Here is a 24,553-nt window from a genome sequence, read left to right as displayed (position 1 = left end):
GTCAGAGTCACTCGGTGTTCATCCTGACTCTTCTCATCTGCATGCAGCCAGGATTGGGAAATCCCCATTCAGCCAAGAATTACTCTTGGGAGGTCACACGGACTATTGATGGGATTGTTATAGGCTCTGTTGTAGGAGTAGGGGCACCTGTCATCCGGACAGATCTCTGCAAACTGTTTGGAAAAAACTGGGGAAATTCCCATAGCCAAACCGTGTCGACCAGGTATGGCTGGGGGACCAACCCTGGGCCACAGGAGTCAGGAGTTATGGGTGCGGAAGCTCGGACTTAGAGCAAGGATTATGGCACACTGGACATTATGTCTGCCCCCGGGAAGGGGTAGTGACTGTGGAGGAGAGGGCGACATCTATTGGCCCTCTTGGGGCTGTGAGACCCTAGCCCCATGGAAAAAACCTCCCACCGACAAGCTCCTCTGTCTGACCAGAGAGGTTCGGCCTGGGGCCCCAAAGAAAAACTGCACTATCGGAGATTGCAACGCCGTCATCCTCATGCCTCTTGCCCATGGACTGACCAATGGGAAGGGGGAAAGACGTGGGGGCTAAGACTCTATGTCAGTGGCCAAGACCCTGGCCAGCTTTTTACCATTCAGCGCCGGACTCTTCCCCAGGGGCTCAACCTGATTGGCCCCTTGCGTCCCCTAGAAAAACAGAAGAGGCCGAGCTTGCCACAGCACCCAGCCTCAGCAAAACCTCCTGGTTCCCCTGAGTCACAAAAGCCTGGGAACATTTAAGGACAATGATATTCAACTCAGAATCCTATAAGAGTTAAACAGTCGATTGTGAGAGGAAGGAAGAAAAAGACATTCTCAGATACAGAAGGACAGAAAAACTTTGCCTCTTTGCACCCATTACCAGGAAGGCTCTGAAGGATGTGTTCCATTTTAAAAAAGAGCAAATAAGAGAGGAAACAGAGTTCTAACACAGAAGGGAAGTAGAGGAAATTACCAAATGAAGAAAGCAGTGTTGTCCAATGTTGACAGCTGTGTTGCAGGTTAAAGAGAGGCTGATCCAGACTGGAGCAAGAGGGAGCGGGGCCCAGGGAGAGTGGACGAGTGTGGACTTCATGGAAAAACAGCAGAGAAGGCCTGGGATGTCCGAACCCACTGAAGGGGGGTTGACAGCTCAGGCTGACACTCTGGCTGATGAATCAGTACATGAATAAGCACGTGGAAAGCTAAACAAACAGAAAAACAATCACTACTACCAAGAAAAAACAAGAATGGAAACACAACCAAATTATGCTATCATATTATACTCACCTGTGAGTGTGAATGCTTATAAAGAGGAACAGGTCAATGGGAGAAAAAAGGGGACATATGTCATACATTCAACAATAAAGATTTTTAAAAAATAAGAAAGAGGAACAGCAATGGCAGGGGAAACTGAGAGAGAGAGAGAGAGAGAGAGAGAGAGAGAGAGAGAGAGCTAATTTTCATCTTCCTTGGTGGAGATAAATAGAAAATATCTATGACTGAAAATCGAGAACTAGTAGAATCAACATGATCTTGAGACACATGGCAGTAAATACTAAAAGAAATAGCTAGAAAAGTGAAAAAGAGATTACCTCTAATGTTGGGCATTACATGAGAAAGGTTAGGGCTATTTTTCACCATCAAATTCATAACACTTTACCTGAATTTTAAAAATACACATATGTATTTTGTGATAAACGGTTTAAAATGTGTTAGAGAAAGAACTAAAAAACATACACTGAAATGTTTGCAGTGGTTTTTTACGAACACCTCTTGGATTTTTTATTTACTTTGTAGTTTTTAGCATTTTCTAAGCTTTCTTCTTTCAGCATATGTGACTTGCAATGACCAAATTACTAATGACATCCATACACAGGAATGTGCAGAATTCCTCAATAATGATTATTTGAAATCTTCAGCATCCCTCTGTATGTATGAACTCAGTCATATTTTCCAGGAACATTCGTGCACTTCAATTTATACTCATCTTTCTCCTGTTCAGCTCATCTGAAGCCAGATCAGTGGTCTTTAAGATTTCAATGGAAAGAAATTAGATTCCGGACTGCTGATACCTGAAGGAGAGAGGACTGCTGGAGTTGGGGCAGGGAACACAGGTTTCAGGGGGAAGATCAGGGCATGGATACTAAGTGATTTAATCCTCAGAATAATCCTATGAGATAGGATGCCTTTATGTGTTCTCATTTTAAAATTTAAGGAAACTGAGGCCCAGAGTGGACAAGGGATGTGTGTGGTCAGCAGCTGTGCAGGGATTTGACTCCTGTGTACATTTACCTTGCTGCGCTGCAGGGCTCAGGACATGGGAGAGGTCACGTGACACCCTCCCTCAGCCCAGTGCAGCCAGGCCATGGGTTCACTACTCCTCTGAGGAGGAGGGGACAAAGTGGGGAGGGACTGCTCCCTGTCTCCAGTCCCCTGAGTTGTGGCCTGAGATCACAGAGGTCCACTCCGGACTGTAGACTTCAACATTTCAACTCTAGATCATGTGGTAGATGTGGTGCTGACTGATGTGGCCAGACCCCGGGCCCAGCCATGGAGGTTCTTGACTTTGTCCCCTTCTGTTGTGTGGCAACCTCATCTATTCCTGCAGGACCAAGGAAAGTCACAGAAACTGCTGGAGGGACAAGACGTGTGGGCTGAGCCCTTCCCCTCTCCCCCCAAAAAGGAAAGAAGTTAAATGTTCATTTTCACTGAGCAGTAAATTGGCACATAAGCTATATAGAGAGTAACCTGAGAGACCATCTCAGTACAGCGCAATTTTGGTAGAATCATTTTATTGCATAATTACTTTTTTTAAAAGACTGAAGAAAGCTAGTACAAGCATAGCCTTTGTAGTTCTTGGAATAAAACACAAGTTGCCAAGCTCCTGCCACATTACGTCTCATGCAGGCTTTTGTTTGGGAGACTCAGTTCATTGAGGGGGAGGATAAAGAGGAGAGGAGAGCCACTGAGGCCATGGGCATTGAGGAGACAGATTTGGCCAGATGTAAGACGATAGGCCTTTGAACTTCCTGGTTCAAAGGGTGCCAGGGCCCTGCATCCCCACTTCCAAGTGGGGCCCAGAGAGAGCAATGGCAAGGAGCCTCTTGGATGGCAGGTAGCTGCTGGGGACATGGATCACAAATTGCCCTGCCTTGGGACTCGGTGAATCTCAGAGAAGGTGCTTCCTGCCTTTGAATGCGCCTGGCAGCGTGGGCACTAACCCCCGTGTGGACATCTCAGGCACAGCCTGAAGCTCCAAGGTCACCCAGGCTCTGCAGTTGCTGGACTTTGTAGTTTCTTGAGATGCCTGGAAGCTCCTGGGCAGCTCCAAGTGTTCAAACAGCAGCAGCCAAAGGAGCTAAACAGGACTCAGTGCCTCAGCACTTGGGGAAGTGGGACTTAGAGGTAAGTTTTGTTTGATTCAGAAAAATAAAGCAAAGTGATGCTTCTTGCACCCTCTTAGGGTATACGGATGTCCACCCACTGCACCATTACCTAGACTATTGGATGGAGACTTGCTCTGGTTAGACTGTGACTGGAGAGTGGGAAGTGAGAGCCCTAGAGGTTAAATTGGTTTCCTGAACATGGCTGTTTAGTTCCATGATTCAGGTCTCCATTAACCCCCAGAGGTAAGCCTCGGTGTTTGGTTTTCAGTGACTCAGACAATTGGGACAGACCCCTCTGTCTTCACAGTCTTTTTCACTATAATTTATGGCATCACTACTTTTTGTGACTGTTTCTGCAATCCTGTTTTCTCTGTTAGCATTCAATAATGGCAATTACTTTATGAGGAACATGGAAAACTGCATGGGGGGAGGGAAAGCCTTCTTAAATGACGGGTACCCGTCAATCAAAATTATTTGTCTTAATGGAAGGAGGCATTGGCATGGGTTTCATCACAGAGCAGAAACAACCACTTGCCAGTGAAGTAGTCCGTTTCCTTGGAGCCGTTGAGCCCTTGGGAGACCGTGGCTGGGCAGCTGCGTGGCTCCCATCCCTGTGGAGTTCGGTTCAGGGAAGCAGAGAGCCTGGTCTCACCTCTGCTGAGGCAGCATCCCTCCTGGGAGATGCAGGGGTGGGTGAGTTGGGAGGGTGGGAGCCCAGGGTAGATGAGGAACAACACCTTGCACCTTACCAGGCTGAAAGGTTAAGGTGAAGCAATTCCTCACTCAACTAGTGGAGCTGCTGGCCTTCGTCTGGCTGTAGAACAGCCTAGGGAACAGGCCCCGCACTCCCAGCATCGGCTCCCTGGGAGTCCAGCAGCCTGGCTGCAGGTCAGAGGGACATCCCTGGGAACATTTCCTGCCTTAGGGGCAGGGCTTGGCCCCACCCAAAGGCTCAATTTTGTTGGGTCCTGGGGTGCATGGGACGCTGGCGAATGGTAAATAATCTGGGTCTGCCTCATTCAGACCAGTGCTTTCCCCCAAGCATTAGTGATCACTTTCTGTTCTTTTAGCTCTCAATATCCCTGTCATTTAAACTCCCGCTCTTTGCAAAATAGCAAGATCATTTCTCTCCCGAGTCTCCGGACATGATCCAAGTTCCAGTAACCATTTAACTTGTGCACTTAATTTACTCCATGGTCTTGCTGTTGTTGTGTGTTGAGTCAGGTTCAAACCAAGAGGAAATAATGAGATTTAACACACACCAGAGGAATTAATTCTACGGTAGCGCCAATTAATACTGTGCTACAAGTTATTGTGTTTGAAGCCTACCAGGCAATCACTAAGCCTAATGCAGACCACTAGCCTAGGGAACTCTGCATGCGCTCTCCCACCAGTGACAGCGGTTTTACCCTTGCTGGCATCCGCCATGCACTCACCCTCTTCTCTGCCTTCACCCCTGCTCTTTCCTCCATCTGCCATGCAGACACTGAAAGATGTTCGAGGATGTCTGGTGAAAACTGGTGAAGACAAATGAGGTTGGAGGGGTGAGCAGAGCACTGTGATTTGAGACATAATCTCCAAGACAATGAGAAGCTATTCATAAGTATGAAACTGGAGAGTAACAGGATCAAAAGCTTTAAAAAAATCACCCTAGATTGGATTCAGGGCCTGCTGGCAGAGAAATGACAAGTAGCCCAGGCTGGTGTGGCTCAGTTGGTTGGAGTGTCTTCCTATGCACCGAAAGGTTGCCAGTTGGATCCCTGGTCAGGACACACACCTAGGTTGCTGGTTCAGTCACCTGTTAGGGTTCATATGGGAGGCGATCAATCGATGTTTCTCTCTCACATTAGTCTTTCTTTACTTTTCTTTCTTTCTTTCTGTTTTCTTTCTTTCTTTCTTTCTTTCTTTCTTTCTTTCTTTCTTTCTTTCTTTCTTTCTTTCTTTCTTTCTTTCTTTCTTTCTCTCTCCTCTCTCTCTCTCCACTCTCTCCCTCCCTCCTCCCTTCCTCCTACCTCCCTTCTCCTCTCTCCAACATATATATTTTAAGTGACAAGTAATCCAGATGGCAGATGATGGTGGGGCAGGGTTCAAGAGATATTTAGGAAGTTTGACTCATCAAGATTGGTGATTACCCAGAGAGAAAGGAAAAAGGAAAGATAACTCGTACATGAATGTTTATGGCAGTTTATTCTTAATAGCCACAAACTGTAAACTGTCCAGATTTCTTTTAATGGATGACTGAGGTTAAACAAACCATGGTATGTCCACACCATGGGATACTTCTCAGCAATGAAAAAGGAACAAACTATTGATACACACATCTTGGCGGAACCTTAAGGAAAGTATGCCAAATGAAAAAAGCCAGTTTCAAAAGTATACATGCTGAATGATTCCACTTATTCAACATTTGTGGAATCTATATATATAAAAGGCTAATGTGCAAAGTGTCCCCTCAGGAGTTCAACCAGAAGAACAGGAGTTCGATTGCTCACTATGATGTGTGCTGACCAGCAGGGGGTGGCGCGGAAAAACATAGGAAATATATTTATGCACATAAAACTCCAATCCAAAACCACAGGGCTCATTCTAGTCTTCACCCTTTCTGTATTTGTAACTGTCTTCTCAGACAATGAGAAACCTACCTATTTTCAGTCTCCCATATGTAATTAACCTCTCATGTCCACTGCTCCCCTCTTACCCACCCAGACATCGCCTCTCCCTGCTTGGGCTCTGCCACCCCACACAAAGACACCCCCCCTTCGCATGGATGCCTTCCTCACCAGGCTGTGACAACCCCAGCTGGCTTCCTTCACCTTTCTCAGGCTCTGACTCCCGTGCCAGCATGCAGCCTTCAGGACCCCTTCCCTCATTCACCTTGGGTCGTAACACTCTACAAGGCTGTTCCTCCACACGGACACTGGGGACTCTCACCTCTCTCTCTCTCTCTCTCTCTCTCTCTCTCTCTCTACCTGTCCTCTCTCTCTTGATCTTTATCTCTGGGCTCTGACAGCCTATGTAAGGCTGCCCCCATGTGGGCAGCCTCATCACCTCCTATGGGCTCTTTACCGCACACTGGTTTGGGACTGGCATGGTTTCCCTCCTCACTCTGCTCAGGTGAGGCCAGATTACCCTTTTTTATTCTCTAAAAGGTTTTTTTTGTAATTGGTGTTACTTCTTCCTTGAACTTTTGTATGAATTCACCTCTTGTTTTCTTTGTGAGAATTATAAATTCAATTTCTTTAATAGACAGAGGACTACTTACTTTTCTTTCTATTTTTAAATATACTTTTATTGCTTTCAGAGAGGAAGAGAGAGGGGAGAGAGAGATAGAAACATCAATAATGAGAGAGAATCATTGATTAGCTGCCTCCTGCACATCCCCTACTTGGGGATCCAGTCCACAACCCAGGAATGTGCCCTTGACCAGAATCAAACCTGGGACCCTTCAGTCCACAGGCCCCTGCTCTATCCACTGAGCCAAACCAGCTAGGGTTTGTCACTTTTGGTAAGTTGGTGTTTGCCATGAGAATTTTTCAGATGAGCGGGATGGAGAGAGCCAATTGGGGGGATGGGGGGACCAGGGACATCTGTAAGACTTTTAACAGCAAAGATAGTTTTTCCAATGAACATAAATTTTTAAGTTTATTAGCTTAATTTGTTTGTTAAATGGTCTTCATTTTTTCAGTTATGCAAAATTTAGGTAAATTTCCCCCTTCAACTCCTCAGACTGGTTAGTTGTACCTTTGCCTCAGTCCCTGTCCCTCTCTTCATGAGCCTCATTAGGGTTTATCTATTTTATTATCTTTTCCAATTGTTGGCTATATTGATCCTCTGTTTACTATTCCACTATTACTGAAGTAGCTGCTTAGATAGGGGGGGTAATAAACTTTTTCTGTAAAGGGCCAGACAGTAAATACTTCAGGCTTTGGAGCTCAGGGTTCTTTTCCATCTTCCACAAACCTGTATATGGTCAGTTTCCTAGCAATTTTTAACATTTTATTTTATTCATTCGGTATTAGCTTAAAGAAGGACCTTAGATAGAAGCATGGATAGATAGGACTTATCTGATTATAATAGATAATATTTATTTAGCCTACATTGTTACTATGCTCTGAACAGTACAAAAGCAGCCACACACACACACACACACACACACACACACACACACACACATAAGGATGAGTGTGGCTGTGACTCAATGAGCCTTGATATACAAAAACAGGTGGAGGGCTGGATTTGGCCTGTGGGCCATGTTTGGCTGACCCCTGGCTTAGAGCATCAGATCCCGTACAGACCTGTTTCCATGGCCATTTCTCTTGGCTTTTGTCCAGATTTTGTCTCCTGGCAAGTCTGGCTAATTTGAACTGAGCCGCAGAATCACCCTTGACGAACTGTAGACAGTTCAGAGCTCTGGTCGATGTTGTGCTCCTATATAACTTACTTTTGCTTCTGCCGGGCAAGTAGACATTAGTCACTTGTAGTCCCTTTAATCCAAACAGGATTGAGATCATTGGAATCTGGATGAACTGTTTCGCATTTCAAATTAAAACCTGAGGTGTCTAATTTTTCCTTGCAGCCTTCAACTCTAATTTTTGTCCCTTCAGCCCCATGCGTCTGTTAAAAACTGTGTTTAGCTTCTAGACCTCTTGGCCTCTATTTTCAGAATTGGCAGAGGCGGTCCCCAATGCCAAATTCATCTCTCCTTTCCTATGGGCTCTTGGGACTCACACCCTCCCTCCCCATGAGTGCTCTCTAAAAGGCTCTGACAGCCTGTGAAAGGCTGCCCCCATGTGGGCAGCCTCATCACAGATTTTAACACCATAAATCCTTATGCATTGCTTTCTGATAGTTTCAAACAGATATACAGGGGTGGGCAAAAGTAGGTTAATAAGGAGGAAAACCAAGATGGTGGCATAGATTAACACAGGAGATTGCTGCCTCGAACAACCACTTCAGAGATATAACTAAAGGACAGAACAGACATCATCCAGAACCACAGGAAGGCTGGCTGAGTGGAAATTCTACAACTAGGAGGAAAGAGAATATCATACCCAGACTCAGAGGAGGTGCAGTGCTGAAGTGAAATACTCAGGTGCAGAGTGCGTGTGGAGTGGGCTGGCGGCAAGGGCGCTGTTGTTGCTTTCAATCGGGAGGGAGTTTCAGACTCTGAGCTCCAGATCCGGGCGAATCTTTAGGCACCCAGTCTCAAATAGGAGAAGCGGAACTGTCTGGCTTCGGTCGGAACTCGAAGGCAGCTTTCTCTCCGAGGTTTGCAGCAGTTGCTAGGACTCTGAGAGGCAGAGCCCCTAGGGATGGAACTGAGAGCAGCCATACCTGCTTGCTCCACCCGCCTTGTAGATCCCCAGGGACCCGCCCCGCCCAAGCAGTGCGCTGAGCCATTTGCCAGATAGCCTCAGGCAAACGCTAGATTAGCACCGCCCTAGAGATCCAGCACAGAAGCTCTCCCACTGCAGACACAGCTGACTCTCATAGCCAGTTAGCCTGGAGGTCAAATCACCCCTGGTATTGCCGACAATCAAGGCTGAACTACAACAAGACTGTGCACAAAGACCACTAGGGGGTGCACCAAGAAAAGATAAAAAAATGCAGAGACAAAGAAACAGGACACAAATGTCAGAAATGGAAGATATAGAGCTCAAAACCACACTTTTAAGGTCTCTCAAGAACTGTCTAGAAGCTGCCGATAAACTTAGTAAGGCCCTCAAAGAGACTGGTGAGACCGCCGATAAATGTAGTGAGATCCTCAAGAAATCTAATGAGACCCTCGATGTTGTGATAAAAAACCAACTAGAAATTAAGTATACACTGACTGAAATAAAGAATATTATACAGACACCCAACAGCAGACCAGAGGAGCGCAAGAATCAAGTCAAAGATTCAAAACGCGAAGAAGCAAAAAACACCCAATTGGAAAAGCAAAATGAAAAAAGAATCCAAAAATACGAAGATAGTGTAAGGAGCCTCTGGGACAGCTTCAAGCGTACCAACATCAGAATTATAGGGGTGCCAGAAGATGAGAGAGACCAAGATATTGAAAACCTATTTGAAGAAATAATGACAGAAAACTTCCCCCACCTGGTGAAAGAAATAGACTTACAGGTCCAGGAAGCGCAGAGAACCCCAAACAAAAGGAATCCAAAGAGGACCACACCAAGACACATCATAATTAAAATGCCAAGAGCAAAAGACGAAGAGAAAATCCTAACAGCAGCAAGAGACAGAAACCCAGTTACCTACAAGGGAATACCCATATGACTGTCAGCTGATTTCTCAACAGAAACTTTGTAGGCCAGAAGGGAATGGCAAGAAATATTCAAAGTGATGAATACCAAGAACCTACAACCAAGATTACTTTATCCAGCAAAGCTATCATTCAGAACGGAAGGTCAGATAAAGAGCTTCACAGATAAGGAAAAGCTAAAGGAGTTCATCACCACCAAACCAGTATTATATGAAATGCTCAAAGGTATCCTTTAAGAAGAGGAAGAAGAAGAAAAAGGTAAAGATACAAATTATGAACAACAAATATGCATCTATCAACAAGTGAATCTAAGAATCAAGTGAATAAATAATCTGGTGATCATAATAGAATCAGGGACATAGAAAGGGAATGGACTGACTATTCTTGGGGGGGGAAAGGGGTGTGGGAGATGCGGAAAGAGACTGGACAAAAATCGTGCACCTATGGATGAGGACAGTGGGTGGGGAGTGAGGGTGGAGGGTGGGGCGGGAACTGGGAGGAGGGGAGTTATGAGGGGAAAAAAGAGGAACAAATATAATAATCTGAACAATAAAGATTTAATTAAAAAAAATTACTGATTGAAATGTTAATTACACCTAAAAAACACAAAAAAGTAGGTTAATAGTAATAATAAATAATACAATAATTAATAAACAATACAGTAATAAACATTTCCCATACTCACAACTGTAAACCTACTTTTGCCCACTCCTGTATAATTTCTCCAGGTTTTATGGTTGTTTTCAATGAGAGAGCAGGCCCAAGTTATCTGCTCTGCCATTGCTACAAACAGAGCTCTGTTTGTTCTCATCATTCTGGGTCAATATTTCCTAGTCCAAATGTGCCTTTTCAATGTATAGATTTGAGTCTTGAGTTCAGAGAATTGTTGATTTTCTTTTTTTTTTTAAAGGAAGTTTTATTTAACAAGTTTCATTTAGTACAATATGTCTAATGGAAATCACAATACAAGGAAAGATTTAAATCAAAGCTTCAGAATTTTATACAAATGACATGACCCAATTCCTAAAGTATCAATTGGTATTACATCTCAAAATTGTCCCAGATCTTAATAAAAATAAGTGTACACTCACATGCCTTATAGGATAGTAAACCAAAAAGCTAGAATTAACAAACATGCCAAATGTTTTCACTTTGAATTATAGACAGAGTCCCTATATTTGAGTTTTACAGAAAAGCATGTTTCTCAACACACATCCAAAGTTTTCAATGTCTTGTGGTATAAGAGCAACATTTAACATAAGAGAATTGCTTTAACCTAAATATGCTTACTGCTTAGGTACACTCCTACAACATAAACTAACTTGAGGAAAGATGAAAATTGTTTTAACAGTTATGGTCAGTACTGAATATTTCAGTGTTCAAAATTACTGAGCTTGAAAACAATTCTGATTCCCATTTTACAGTAAGCTTAAATCACAAGCCCGTAATGCAAAAGTATTAAACATCACCTTTGTTTTCTTAAAAAAAGAAAGAGAAAGAAAAGTTGACCTAGAGTAATCAGAATCTATTTCCCATTAACCACACTGGATATGCTAGACAGCCCTCCCATTCTATTCAACCCCATAAATGCTCAGCTTTCATTTCTGTAGTAGCTGTTTAATGCTCCTTCTCTACCTACGCAAGGTTTGACTGATAGTCACTTGAGTTTTCCTGCAGCACTTGGTCATATCCACTCATACTGCTCTGAACACCATAACCACCTCCGTAACCACCACTCAGCTGCTGGCTAGCAGGACCCCCATAACTAGACTGGTTGGATGAGCCCATCCCTCCCATCATTTGGCTACCATAAGCACCGCTACTTGCCCCTGCTGTAGAATTCAAAAAGAGTTCTACATAGCTGTGATCATAAGCACCCCCACTTGTTCCTGCAGTAGAATTCAAGAAGAGCTCCACATATCTGTGTTGCATATTAGCCTTGTCTTTTGCCATAGCTGCCACAGCATCTTCATGAGTAGCAAATTCAACATCTGCCTCACCAGTAACTCTGCCATCGGGTCCAATTTCAATGTGTACTCTCATGGGTTTAAGAGGTGAGAAAAAATTGTAAATATCATTCTCAGTGGCTCTGTAAGGTAATCCCCTCATGTGTACACAGTGGCCTGTGGTGCTCTGGAAACTGGACACCCCATCTCCGTATCTATGATCAGACATTCCTGAAAAACAGTAGTTGAGGTCTCTTCCAAATCTATCAGACCCAAAGCCATACCCATCATTATAGCCACCATAATCATCATAGCCTCCATAGCCTCCACCATAGGCACCTCGCCTCATCCTTTCAAACCCAGCCCCTCTGCCAATGCTATTATAACCTCTGCCAGTCCCTGGCCTATCATAGGGACCGGGTCGCTGCATAGCCATGAGCTTTCGAGGAGGATCATAGTGGGTTCGGACTTCAGCTCGGCTACTCTTAAAGATTTCAATGTACCTGTGGCCTATTCTTTCCTTGTGCTTCTTTAAGGCCTTTTCAGCTATCTCCTGTGAAGCAAATTGCACAAAGGCCTCCCCTGTGCTCCGCCCTTGAAAGTCCACAGGCAGTGTCATCCCATTTGGCACAGTTTCCAACCCTGAAAAAAACTGAACAATCTCCTCCTTGCTACAGCCAAATGGGAGTCCTCTAAGGCGGACGAAGCCATCATTGGCAGCATCAGGACTATTTGGACCTGTATGCTTCAACACCCAGTCCATTTCAACACTGTTGGACTTGAATACTTCAACATATCTGTGTACCATGGTTTCTCTGTCCTTCTTCAAAGCCAATTTCACTTCATCTTCAGATTCAAGTTCGACAAATGCTTCACCACTTGGTCTGCCTTCTCTGGTGTAGATGAAATGAATACCTGACGTGCCATTTTGGATTTTGCAATCAGAGAAGAAGCGCATCACTTCATCAGCAGAGCAGGACCAGGGTAGGCCCCTGACCTTCACCACGAAACCCTCTCTGCCTTCCGTGCTCAGCATCATGGTGACTGTGAGGCTCTTGGTGGCAAGCTCGGATCAATGCAATTTCAGTGGAGCTCTAAGGATGCGGGACGATGTTCCTCCTGCCCTCAAACGGTTATAGCAAACCAGGTTCTGTGTTTTATTGTCTTGTTACATCTGTATTTATACCAGTTGATTTTAATCCTATCAATTTCTATTCCAAATGTTAGGGCGTTTCTTATCTCCATTCCAGGGAGTAAAGAAGATTATGTAGCTTAAGTGTGATTGCTAGTAGTTAAAGTGATTAACTACCTGCCTGGCACTTAGTGAGGGGGTTTTATTTCCTCCCTAACTTCAGGGAAAAATCCCTACCTGTGGAAACAACCTTTCTCCGAGAGGTGACCTTGGTTAAAACACATAGCGCTAAGAAGGGGAGCAAATATATTAAGAACAGTATGCCATATACGCCAGGTCCCTTGAAACATGCTATGCAGATGTTTCTTCCCTGCAGTGACTGTGTCAAGCAGTAAGGATGGAAAGGCTCCTGGCACATTTGGTCACCTTGGAAATCCTGCTCTGAGCCCCCTCACCAGTTGGCTGACTGTATATGGACTAGTGGTCCAGGGCATGGATTTGTGCACACTAAAGGAAGTTAAATTTGCAGCAATTCCTATAGACACTGTGGGTAAGACAGTACCACCATGACCTCTAATGTATTAAAACGTTATAAAGATATGTTTTTCCACTACTGCCTGGGCCATCTAAGAAAAAGCATTTGGGGTATACAGTTTGATCTTCGATGGCTGAAGTTATAGTGTGAAAGGCTGCCAATTGTTCACCGTTCAGAGAATTGATCAGTGTTTATTTTTAAATGGCCACTGTGTCATATGTGCCGGATGGACGGTCGGTCACTTAGCCTCTTATATATATAGATGTAGATGAGGGAGATGTTACACTGCAGCTTGCAGCTGCATGTGGCTATGGAAAAGGAAGGTTCAGTCCAGCCTTCAGGAGCTCAAAGTCCCATAACAAGATGGCTAAACCTCTATGATTTTTCAACAGCTCAGACCGTTCCTGGAACTGGAGAATGATCGGAGTTGCTGAGAAACTCCCCGAGGGAGTCAGCGTCTAGGCACAGCTACCAAATCAAAGCATATTCCTTTCTGAATAATAGACCTACTGAGGCATCTTGTCTTTTTACAGCCTTGTTTTACCCTCCAGTTTCCCCAGGTCTGTGGGGGTAAAAATAAAAACAACAACAACAACTACAACAACAAAACACCTTAGTTAGCAAGGTGAATAATTTTAGACACCTGTGGCTCTCTTCTCATTATGTCCCTTCCTCACTATCAGTGAGGGCTGAGCTACTGTTTGCAGTGGAGGTGGGAGTACCACTCTTGACGAGAGTCTCAATCTCTGATCCTTTATGTGGAAATCCTTTGTGTGGTATGTGACAGTGAGGATATGGGTTTGAACTCACCTGGGGAGTGTCCATGTCTGTTACTAACGAGCTTTGAAATCTTGGACAAGTACCTTATTTTAGAAACTTCAACAATGACATTTTGTGGCTAGATGACACTGGTTAGACCAGTGCCCATCACAGTATCTTCCCAGTAAGCATTAGCTATGACAGGTAGAGGACCCCCAGCCAGTGCAGAGCACGTGTGGTCCTGTGTCAATGGATTTTTAAATATTTTTTGCATAGCAGCAGTTCCACACTGCAGAAAAGTGTATCATTCATAAGTACCACTTGAACGTCAGTGCCTTATAACCTCCCTATAGCCTGGCAAGCTCTATGAACCCAGCTTGGTACCTCAAACTTGCATAGCTCCCTCACCTACCCAAGCAGACTCTGCAATTAGGATTGCATGAGCCTGTCCTGAGCAATGGCGTCAATGATGTGTTTTGATTGTAAGGCATGGATAAAGTTGCTTTTTAATTGCTCGGTTCAAAGTATGGTTGGTGACAATGGGTTTTATAAGATCAGAGCTGGGCCTGTAGTCTTGCATTAGCTGCCTTCATGAAAGTCTAAAACTAGGAGTATGGAGCAAGCCTTCAGAATCTGGTTGAGGGATACTTGTCCAACTTGTACTGTATTCTACAGGTGCCACTTGTGGCAACCTCTGAGTTCTTGACCTCAGTCTTTGTAGCCCCAGCTGCAACTTATCCAATTAAGGGCTGAAGATATCCAGAAACTCACACGGATGTTTAGCTTCAGCACTAAGCTTAGCAAGTGCCTGGGGGAAGGGAGAAGAGGGCTGAGGTGTGGCACGTGACTTAAACCCAAGTCCAGCATGTGCCTCAGCCCAAAAGAAACCAGGAATTGGCAGAAAGAACCACCTTGACTTGGAACATGAGGCTCTGCTCCAAGTCACAAGTCTGAAGTTCACATGAAGTTCATAGGGCATTCTAGTCCTAAAGGGGTCCCAGCCTACTTAGCTGTAGTCAGGTAGGAACTAAGTGATTTGCAGCCCTTATTTGGCTCCCATTTGCTGAGAATGGGCTGGGAAATCCAATCGCTTATGTTGGTCTTCCGTATTTTTTTTTTGTCTTTAAAGTTGCATGTTATTAAACTTTTGAATACAACAAAGCATCAGAATCCATGGCAAGAAACAGAACTGACATGAAAGGAAACAAGTATGGCCAGGGTGTTCTCAGTGAACCACTCTCCAAAGCCACACCACTGAGCTTTCTCAGCACAACCTTCTAATTTTCCTTCAGTTTTTACAGCATTTTTCTTGGCTCCTGGCTCTCTCTGCCTCCCTGGCCAACCTGTCTGCCTTCAAAGCCACAGCCAGCCTCTCTCTCTTTTTTTTCAATTGTTCACAGTATTACATCTCTTCTTTTACCCTGATTGACCCCCCACCCCACTCCCGTCCCCCAGGACAAGCCCCCACCACCCAGTGTCAATGTGCATTGCTTATGCAAATATGCCTGCATATAAGTCCTTTGGTTGATCTCTTACCCCTCCCCACTGCCTTCTCTCTGAGGTTGGATGGTCTGTTCAGTGTTCCTTAGTCTCTGGATCTATTTTTGTTCCTCAGTTTGTTGTTCATTGTATCCCACATATGAATGAAATCATGTGATATTTATCTTTGTCTGACTGGCTTATTTAGCTTAGCATAATGCTTTCCCAGATCCATCTATGCTGTTGCAAATGATAAAGAATCCTTTTATAGCAGCATAGAATCCCCTTGTATAGATGAACCACTCATCTGCTGGTGGGCACTTAGGCTATATCCAAATCTTAGCTATTATAAATTGTGCTGGTAGGAACATAGGGGTGCATATGTCCTTTCTGATTGATGTTTCTGGTTTCTTGGGATTGTCAAGTAAGACTCCCTCCACGTTCTGCGTGGAGTAGGGTTCGGTATCTGAAAGAGGAGCCGTACAACAAATGAGAGAAAAAGACACGAGATGATTTTGCAATATTGGGGGACCAGGCGGGCAAGTCCCGAACAACTTCCACCTAAGCTCAGGCCGCTCAGATCTTTCATTGAGGTCGGGGTAGCCTTAGGGTAAGGAGGTCTGTCTGGGGTAGCACGAAGGTAAGGTGGTTTGTTAGGGGTAGCCCGAGGTTAAGGAGGTTTCAATGACACACAGATTAGGTCATAACATCACCCCTAGGCAATTTACATGATTAAAGGTAGGGAGGTTGCTTCAGCCATCATTATCTAGATTAACTGGGTGGTGCACAGTTCTGACCTTTGCTAGAACTTCAAAGGTTACTAGCTTTTGGGGGGTCTCTGTCTAAACTCAGCTAGTGAAGACAATGAATGGTTTCCGGCAGGGATATAGTCCTAGAAGTGGGATTACTGGGTCAAATGGGAGTCCCATTTTTAACTTTTTAAGGAAATTCCATACTGTTTTCCACAGTGGCTGCACCAGTCTGCATTCCCACCAGCAGTGCAGGACTTGGAGACCTGGGGAAACCAGGTACTTTGTGTACCTCCTTTTTCTCCACATCCTCGCCAACACTTGTCCTTGTTGATTTGTTGATAGCCATTCTGACAGGTGTGAGATGGTACCTCCATTGTTTTGATTTGCATCTTACAGATTAGTGACTTTGAGCATGTTTTCACATCTCTCAGCCTTCTGCATGTCTGCTTTTGAAAAGTATTTAAGTCCTTTGCCAATTTCTTGGTTGGACTTTCAATCTTCATTTTAAGTTTTAAGAGTAACCTGTAAACTTTGGAGATTAAACCCTTATCTGAGGCAGCATTAGCAAATATGTTCTCCCATGCAGCGGGATTTCTTGTTGCAGTCTCTCTTTTGTCACTCGGTCTGTCTGTAGATATCTCCAAGGGTAACCAGTTGCCTGCAGAGAAGCTGTGGCCCACAGAGACCTGCTCTTGGGATCATCTCTGCCCAATTTAAAACTGGGCTGGGGGCGGTGTGTAGAGACGCAGGACCAGCACCGCCCAGGGGTTCACCCACACTTCCCGATGCAATTAGTTTCCTGGTGTTTGTGACATGGAAAGTACCTCAGTTCTCCTTCAGGGCCTCAGGCCTTGGGACCCTGCAGTCTCCTGTATGTACAGATTTGCTGGGGTTTCTCCCAGGTCCCCCCACCGTGCTGCCTGCCGCTGAGCACATTGTCAGGATGAGACGTTGTCTTTGTGACTGGAGTTTTGAAAATGCAGCCATGGAAAGTACCTCAGTTCTCCTTCAGGGCCTCAGGCCTGGGGACCCTGCAGTCTCCTGTATGTACAGATTTGCTGGGGTTTCTCCCAGGTCCCCCCACCGTGCTGCCTGCCGCTGAGCACATTGTCAGGATGAGACGTTGTCTTTGTGACTGGAGTTTTGAAAATGCAGCTGGTCAGCCTCCTAGGAAGTTGAGACCTTTCATGATGTCTCTGCTTGTTCTTGGATAAAATGTGTTGTCTCTTCTTGGCATCCTATTTCTCTGGAGCTTTCCCAGAAAACCCTGTTCTATATTCTAGATCAGTATAGGTTTCCCCATGGCTGCAGAGCTGTCTTGCTGACACACTCCTGAGATGCAGACAGCCTGTGGCTTACTGGAAGCTGCCTGCCCTATCCTTTACTCACACCAGAAGAACAAGGCCTGTCTAAGTGGGGAGGAGGATGGGGCCATAAAGAGGCAGAATATAGACCAGCCGTGGGCAAACTACGGCCCGTTTGAAATGAATAAAACTAAAAAAAAAAGACTGTACCCTTTATGTAATGATGTTTACTTTGAATTTATATTAGTTTACACAAACTCTCCATCCAAGCTTTTGTTCCAGCCCTCCGGTCCAGTTTAAGAACCCATTGTGGCCCTCGAGTCAAAAAGTTTGCCCACCCCTGATCTAGACTGTAGACTACCTGCAAAGAAGCTGCTTGTGACAAAGGTTGGCTCCCATGATTTTCAACTTAGAACTTCAATTATGAATGTTAGCCTTTTTGCCCACCTTTGTCTTATTTCTGTAATTATAAATCCTGCCCCCCAATGAGGGGAAAAAAAACATGAATATTAATAAAATGGCAATAACCATGTACCTATCAACAACCACTTTAAATGTAAAGACATAGGGTAGCAGAATGGCCATGCTTCCTACATTTGGGCTCATTTCTGAGATGTACATACATGTTTCTCATCACATCTGGTGCGTGTAAAGGCAGTGAGTGTTGACAGATTATGATGGAGGAGAAAAAATTTCAAGTGAAGAAAAAATGCTGAATGTTACACATGAATTTCAGATCAATTGTTCAATAGTAAGAATGTATCTGAAGGTCAAAGAGCAAGATATACACATGTGATAAGTGCTGTGCCAATGTAACCAATAAGAAATGAGGGAAAGCAGTGAACAAATGGAAAAACTATTAATTGTGGCTGAATAAGTAACATAAATTCAATACCTATTAGCTTAAGTTAGTCCAGAAGAAGGCAAGCTGTTTGTATAAGAACGTAAATAATCACAGTAAGTGCTACTGACACTTTTGTGGAACCACAGACGGGCCTCAGGTTCAAGGCCTGAATGAGTGAGTATAAGGAGAGCTGACTTGGTGAGTGGCTAATAGATCCCATGGCTGCTATGGTGTTGGTAGGAATTTGCAGAGTTCCTCAATGATAAAAACGGGCTCATCTGTCAACAGACTTTCTACCTGGATGAAATTTATGTAAATTGGAAAAGATGCCTACAAAACCACATAACAATGAGTGAGGAGAAATAAGTCTATACGTTTAAAGCAGCAATTTTCAACTGGCATGCTGCAAGAAATTTTAAAACATGCCATACCTAACTATTTAGCCAGGGCCACTGAACTATTTTCTCTTGATTATCAAATAAAAAAAAATGACAATTCCCAATACAACAAAAGCCATCCAGTGTGAATGAATCAAAATTATAACCCCCCCCCCCTTATTTTTTTGGTCAGATCAGCAAAATATATATTTTTGGTGCGCCACAGAATTTTAGTAATTAGTTTATGTGTGCTATGAGATGAAAAAGGTTGAAAATCACTGGTTTTAAGCTTTTCATGACTAACTCACGCCTATGTTTGTAGAAAAGCATTTGAGGGCTACAGGCCTAATGTCAAGTCCCTTGGGACTTAAACTTACAAACTTTCAGAACCTAACATGATTGATTACAAGTATTGAAAGTTCTGTGAGCTCTTCTCCAAAATCTATCTTAACACTTTGTTTGCTAGTACTTTCCTATCAGTCCAAAACCTTGCCCCAAAAGTCTGGGCAAAATGTGTATGTTTATCAATTTACCCGGCATCTCTTTCTGCTTACATTAAATTTCAGTAGCTTTTGAAATTTTCAAAGAACTCCCATTTTACATATGATATTAAAGCACTTTGTGTGATAGTTGTAAACACAGAATAGAGTTAAAATTATGTGAAAATAATAAGATGGATAAGAAATCTTTATTTTATTTTTTAAAAATTAAATCTTTATTGTTCAGATTATTACAGTTGTTCCTCTTTTCCCCCCCATAACTCTCCTCCACCCATTTCGCACCCCAACCTCCGCCCTTACCCCCCCCCACACACACACACACTGTCCTCATCCATAGGTGTACGATTTTTGTCCAATCTCTTCCCGCACCCCCCACATCCCTTCCCCCCCGCAAATAGTCAGTTCACTCCCTTTCTATGCACCTGATTCTATTATATTCACCAGTTTATTCTGTTCATCAGATTATTTATTCACTTGATTTTTAGATTCACTTGTTGATACATGTGTATTTGTTGTTCATAATTTGTATCTTTACCTTTTTCTTCTTCTTCCTCTTCTTAAAGGATAGCTTTCAGCATTTCATATAATGCTGGTTTGGTGGTGATGAACTCCTTTAGCTTTTTCTTATCTGTGAAGCTCTTTATCTGACCATCAATTCTGAATGATAGCTTTGCTGGGTAAAGTAATCTTGGTTGTAGGTTCTTGCTATTCATCACTTTGAATATTTCTTGCCACTCCCTTCTGGCCTGCATAGTTTCTATTGAGAAATCAGCTGACAATCATATGGGTACTACCTTGTAGGTAACTGACTTTTTTTCTCTTGCTGCTTTTAAGATTCTCTCTTTGTCTTTTGCTCTTGGCATTTTAATTATGATGTGTCTTGGTGTGGTCCTCTTTGGATTCCTTTTGTTTGGGGTTCTCTGTGCTTCCTGGACTTGTAAGTCTATATCTTTCACCAGGAAGGGCAAGTTTTCTGTCATGATTTCTTCAAATAGATTTTCAATATCTTGTTCTCTCTCTTCTTCTGGCATCCCCATAATTCGGATGTTTGTAGTATGCTTGAAGTTGTCCCAGAGGCTCCTTACACTATCTTCATATTTTTAGATTCTTTTTTCTTTTTGTTTTTCCGTTTGGATGTTTTTTGCTTCTTCGTATTTCAAATCTTTGACTTGATTCTTGCGATCCTCTAGTCTGCTGTTGGATCTCTGTATAATATTCTTTATTTCAGTCAGTGTATGCTTAATTTCTAGTTGGTCCTTTTTCATATCCTCAAGGGTCTCACTAGATTTCCTGAGGGTCTCACTAAATTTATTGGCGGTTTCTAGAAAGTTCTTGAAACACCTTAAAAGTGTGGTTTTGAACTCTACATCAAGTAGTTGGCTTTCCTTCATTTCTGTCATTTGCGACCTGTTTCTTTGTCTCCTCATATTTTATGCTTCCCTGTGTTGATAGAGTGGTTTTTCTGTGCTAGGTGTCCTATAGGGCCCAGTGGCTCAGCCTCCACAATTACCTGAGGTGGATACTCTTGGTGCACCCCTTTGTGGGCTTTGTGCACAGTCCTGTTATAGTTTAGTCTTGATTGTTGTAGGTATCATTGGGAGGAATTGACCTCCAGGCCAATTGGCTGTGAGAATCAGTTGTGTCTGCAGTGGGAGAACATCTGTGCTGGAGACACCCTTCTGGGGCAAGACTTGCTTCAGTGGGGATTTGGTGCTCACTGAGTCTGCCCCCTGAGTATGTCCCTTATGGATCTGAGGAGTTGTAATCTGGATGGTCCCACTCTGACCACTGGGTACACTGGCTCTTGGATCTTTAAGGAGGTGCTAATTTAGCCTCTGCCTGAGGCTACCCAGCAGGAGCTATGGATAGATCTGCAGATTTATCTTTTTGTTTGAGGTTTGGAGGTGCCCAGATGAGGCCCAGCTGTGAAGGAATGCAAACTGCTGTAGGGCCATGGGCCTTCTTTTGGAAGTGCTGGGACTCTGACCCAGCTGCAGTTTGTTAGGTAATTTTCAGATTGCAAAGGGCCAGGCCTTTCATATGCAAAAGCCTCTTTGCACAGCTTGGGTGGGGCAAGGTCTCAGGGGATCAACAGGGCGGAGCAAATAGCAATGGCTGCTCCTCAGTTCTACCCTAAGAGGCCTGCGTCTCAGTGTCCCAGTTATCGCCGCAAGCACTTCTGAGAAAAAGCGACCCTCCATTTCCGACCGATGCCAGACAGTCCAGTTTCTCCTAGTATGAGTCTGGGTCCTCAGAGACTCGCCCAGACCTGGAGTTCAGAGCAGTCTGGAGCTTGTGTCTTCCTCCCGATTGAAAAAGACAACCGTGTCCTCAGTTGCCATCCCTTTCCTCATGCACCTCCGAACCTCTGCACTTTACTTCCGCACCTCCTCTGAGTCTGTGTGCTTTTCTCTTTCCTTCTAGTTGTAGAATTTCCACTCAGGCAGCCTTCCTGTGGTTCTGGATGATGTCCGTTTTATCTTTAAGTTGTATTTTTGAAGTGGTTGTGCAAGGCAATTTCCGGTGTTTACCAATGTCGCCATCTTGGTTTCTCCAAGAACTCTTTAAGAGGAGAAGGAAGATGGCTCCCGGAGCAAATGGAGTAAGCAGCTGAAACTAATAACACCCACCCCAAATTGACGAAACTACTCAGCTGGTGAGACGGTCTGCAGCCGGGAAGGGCAGAGCTCCCCTGGAAAGGTAAAAAACCAGGGATCTGGGCAGGAAAGTTTGCCAGACCTCTGAGCCCAGAGGGATAGAGGCAGACCGTGCGGCAGACAGCCACGTCCCTTGGGACAGGCACAGCCCCTGACTGGGGAAAGGAGATCCGCGGGATTCCTGGTGCCGCTGGGGGATTTGAGAGCTGGGTTCTGTGATCACGGAGGACTGAGCCTAAAGGGGGCAGCCTGAAGAGCTGACCAGAGCATGCAGTGCCGGTAGTAGAAGAGCTTGTAAGAAAGTCAGCCTTCCCCGTTTCCGCGGCCAGCGTTTACTTATTTATTTTCACTGAATCCTGTTCATAAGACATCTCGGATACAGACACTCACCTGCGCTGAAGAGAGGGAGAAGGTGCAGACGAGTGGAATCTGGGGAGAGACTGAGGAGAGAGGGGGGCCGGGAGAGGTGGCAGTGAATTGAGTGCTGAGACACCCCTGGGCCCAGGATTGGGGCAGCCATTCTCTCCGGAGGGTGGGACTCCCCTACCTAGCCCCCAGGCAAGGAGCACAGCCACACCCAGATTCCACTGTGAACGAGATCAAGGATTAAAATAATCTGATCAGTCCCTGGGAGTTAACAGGATCTGGCCTATAGAGGGATTTTCAATCCCAGCGATAGAGAAGCCATATAGCCTCAGAGGCCAACCCCAGAACACTGCCACCCAGAGGCTGAGCCACAAACTGATTCTTTGCTAAACACAAGATAAGGCAGTCTGAGAAACAAATACGGCCTGCTTAAAATAAGGACTGTGGTTTACAACACAGAGAAACAGGGTATCGCAGGGAAATTCAACACTCTCCTGAATACCTGGCAGGACTAAGGCGAGCCAGACTGACGAGTAGAAGAACCGAAGGACCTTCACTACTGCAATTTTTTTTTCTTTTTTCACCTTTTAACTAAGCAACCAATTTTTTTTTCTTCTTTTTCCATCACCTGATTTTACCCTTTTAATTACTACATTCTTATTTCTTTTTAAATATATTTTATTGATTTTTTTTTTTTTTACAGAGAGGAAGGGAGAGAGATAGAGAGTTAGAAACATCGATGAGAGAGAAACATCGATCAGCTGCCTCCTGCACATCTCCTACCGGGGATGTGCTCGCAACCCGGGTACATGCCCTTGACCGGAATCAAACCTGGGACCTTTCAGTCCGCAGGCCGACGCTCTATCCACTGAGCCAAACCGGTTTTGGCTACATTCTTATTTTTAACCAGTATTATTACTGCTACCATTTGACCATTTTTTAAAGTGCCATTTTATTTTCTCTTTATTTTATTTTGGGATTAGTGTTCTCCATTCTATTTTCATCGTTCCTTTAGCAACAATTTTCCCTACCTCAATTTTACCTCTACGTTAAAACCCTCTCCCTCACTTTTCCCCTTTTGTTGTCCTGTTTCTCTTATCCTATTCCTGCTCTAGATTTTCCCTATTCCTTCTGTTTACCTCCTGTCAAAATTTCACCCTACTTATATATCCTATTTCCAATCCACTGCTCTAAATCTTTATACACATACCCCTTATCTTTCTTCACTATCCAAAAATTTTTTTCTTTTTTTCTTCTTTTATCTTTCTATTGTTTTGTTGCTGTTTGCTTGATTGTTGAGTATATTGTTTTTTTGTTGTTGTTGCTTGTTTTTTTGTGTGTGTCTGTGTGTGTGTGTGTGTGTGTGTGTGTGTGTGTGTGTGTGTTTTAGGACTTGTTGTGAGGCTGTTTTGCTTTTTCTTTTTATTTTTTTATGCTGGTTTTTCCCCTCCCTCCACCCATCCCCCCCGGTTATTTTTGTGCTTCTGTTTTCCCTTGCCTCTCTTGATATTATTGGTTGTTTCTAGTTGGCATTCATCTCCAGGAGCTGTTGCTGGAATTTGTTGGGATTAGTGGCGGTTCTATAGGAGTTTTCTCCTCATATTAATAGTCTCTTCCCCTCTTCCACTTCATTCTCTCTTTTCGCTCTTTTTTTTTCTTTTATTTTCTCTTTTTTATTTCCCCCCCTCCTTTTTCCCAATTTCATTTTTGCACTCCTTTTTTTTGGTTCCCTACTTTTCTTTTCTTTTTTCTCTTTTATCTTTTTCTCTTCTTTCTTCCTTATCCCCTAATTCTCTTAATTCGGGTGGTCACCTTTATTTGGGGTTATTAATATCGTGAATATATTTGTGTTTAGTGCCTGGTACGTGGTGCCTTGTTGTGTTGTATTTTGTGCCTTTAAATCAATGCAGCAGATCCAAGCAACAGCAGCCCCCTGAGCACACACCCTCTGTCTGAGGAACAGCAGCTGTACATGAAACCTCGCCCCACCAGCCAGAAGAGCCACCACAGCTGTGAACAGCGCCCACCAGAGGAGCTGCTGCCAACTGAGGAGCAGCTGCTACCGCAACCGCCCAAGGAGCAACCACAGCCCAAGGTGCCACTGCCACCCAGGGAGCAGCCACTGAATGACTCAACGTCTAGATATGTCAGTGAGATCAAACATGGGTAGACAAAGAAACCCCCAAAGGAAAGAAAAAGAGGACTCGCCAGAAAAGCAGCTAAATGATACAGAGGCATGCAACATGACAGAAAAAGAATTCAGA

General features: G+C 44.2%; 1 protein-coding gene across 1 annotated transcript; it reads right to left on the bottom strand.

The window, feature by feature from the left end:
* Window positions 1-10,537: 10,537 nt before the first annotated feature.
* On the bottom strand, window positions 10,538-12,721 carry LOC132227904 (heterogeneous nuclear ribonucleoprotein H2-like). The gene has a single exon (XM_059683561.1). The coding sequence runs from the start codon at window positions 12,621-12,623 to the stop codon at window positions 11,274-11,276; it is 1,350 nt and encodes a 449-aa protein (XP_059539544.1). The 5' UTR covers window positions 12,624-12,721; the 3' UTR covers window positions 10,538-11,273.
* Window positions 12,722-24,553: the final 11,832 nt, after the last annotated feature.

This window comes from Myotis daubentonii, chromosome 2, assembly GCF_963259705.1.
Source record: "Myotis daubentonii chromosome 2, mMyoDau2.1, whole genome shotgun sequence".
In the NCBI taxonomy this organism is placed as follows: Eukaryota; Metazoa; Chordata; class Mammalia; order Chiroptera; family Vespertilionidae; genus Myotis; species Myotis daubentonii.
This window is presented reverse-complemented; position numbering and strand designations above follow the sequence as displayed.

Coding starts and splice junctions, on each gene's coding strand:
- LOC132227904 (XM_059683561.1), bottom strand. CDS start 12,623: ATGATGCTGAGCACGGAAGGCAGAGAGGGTTTCGTGGTGAAGGTCAGG.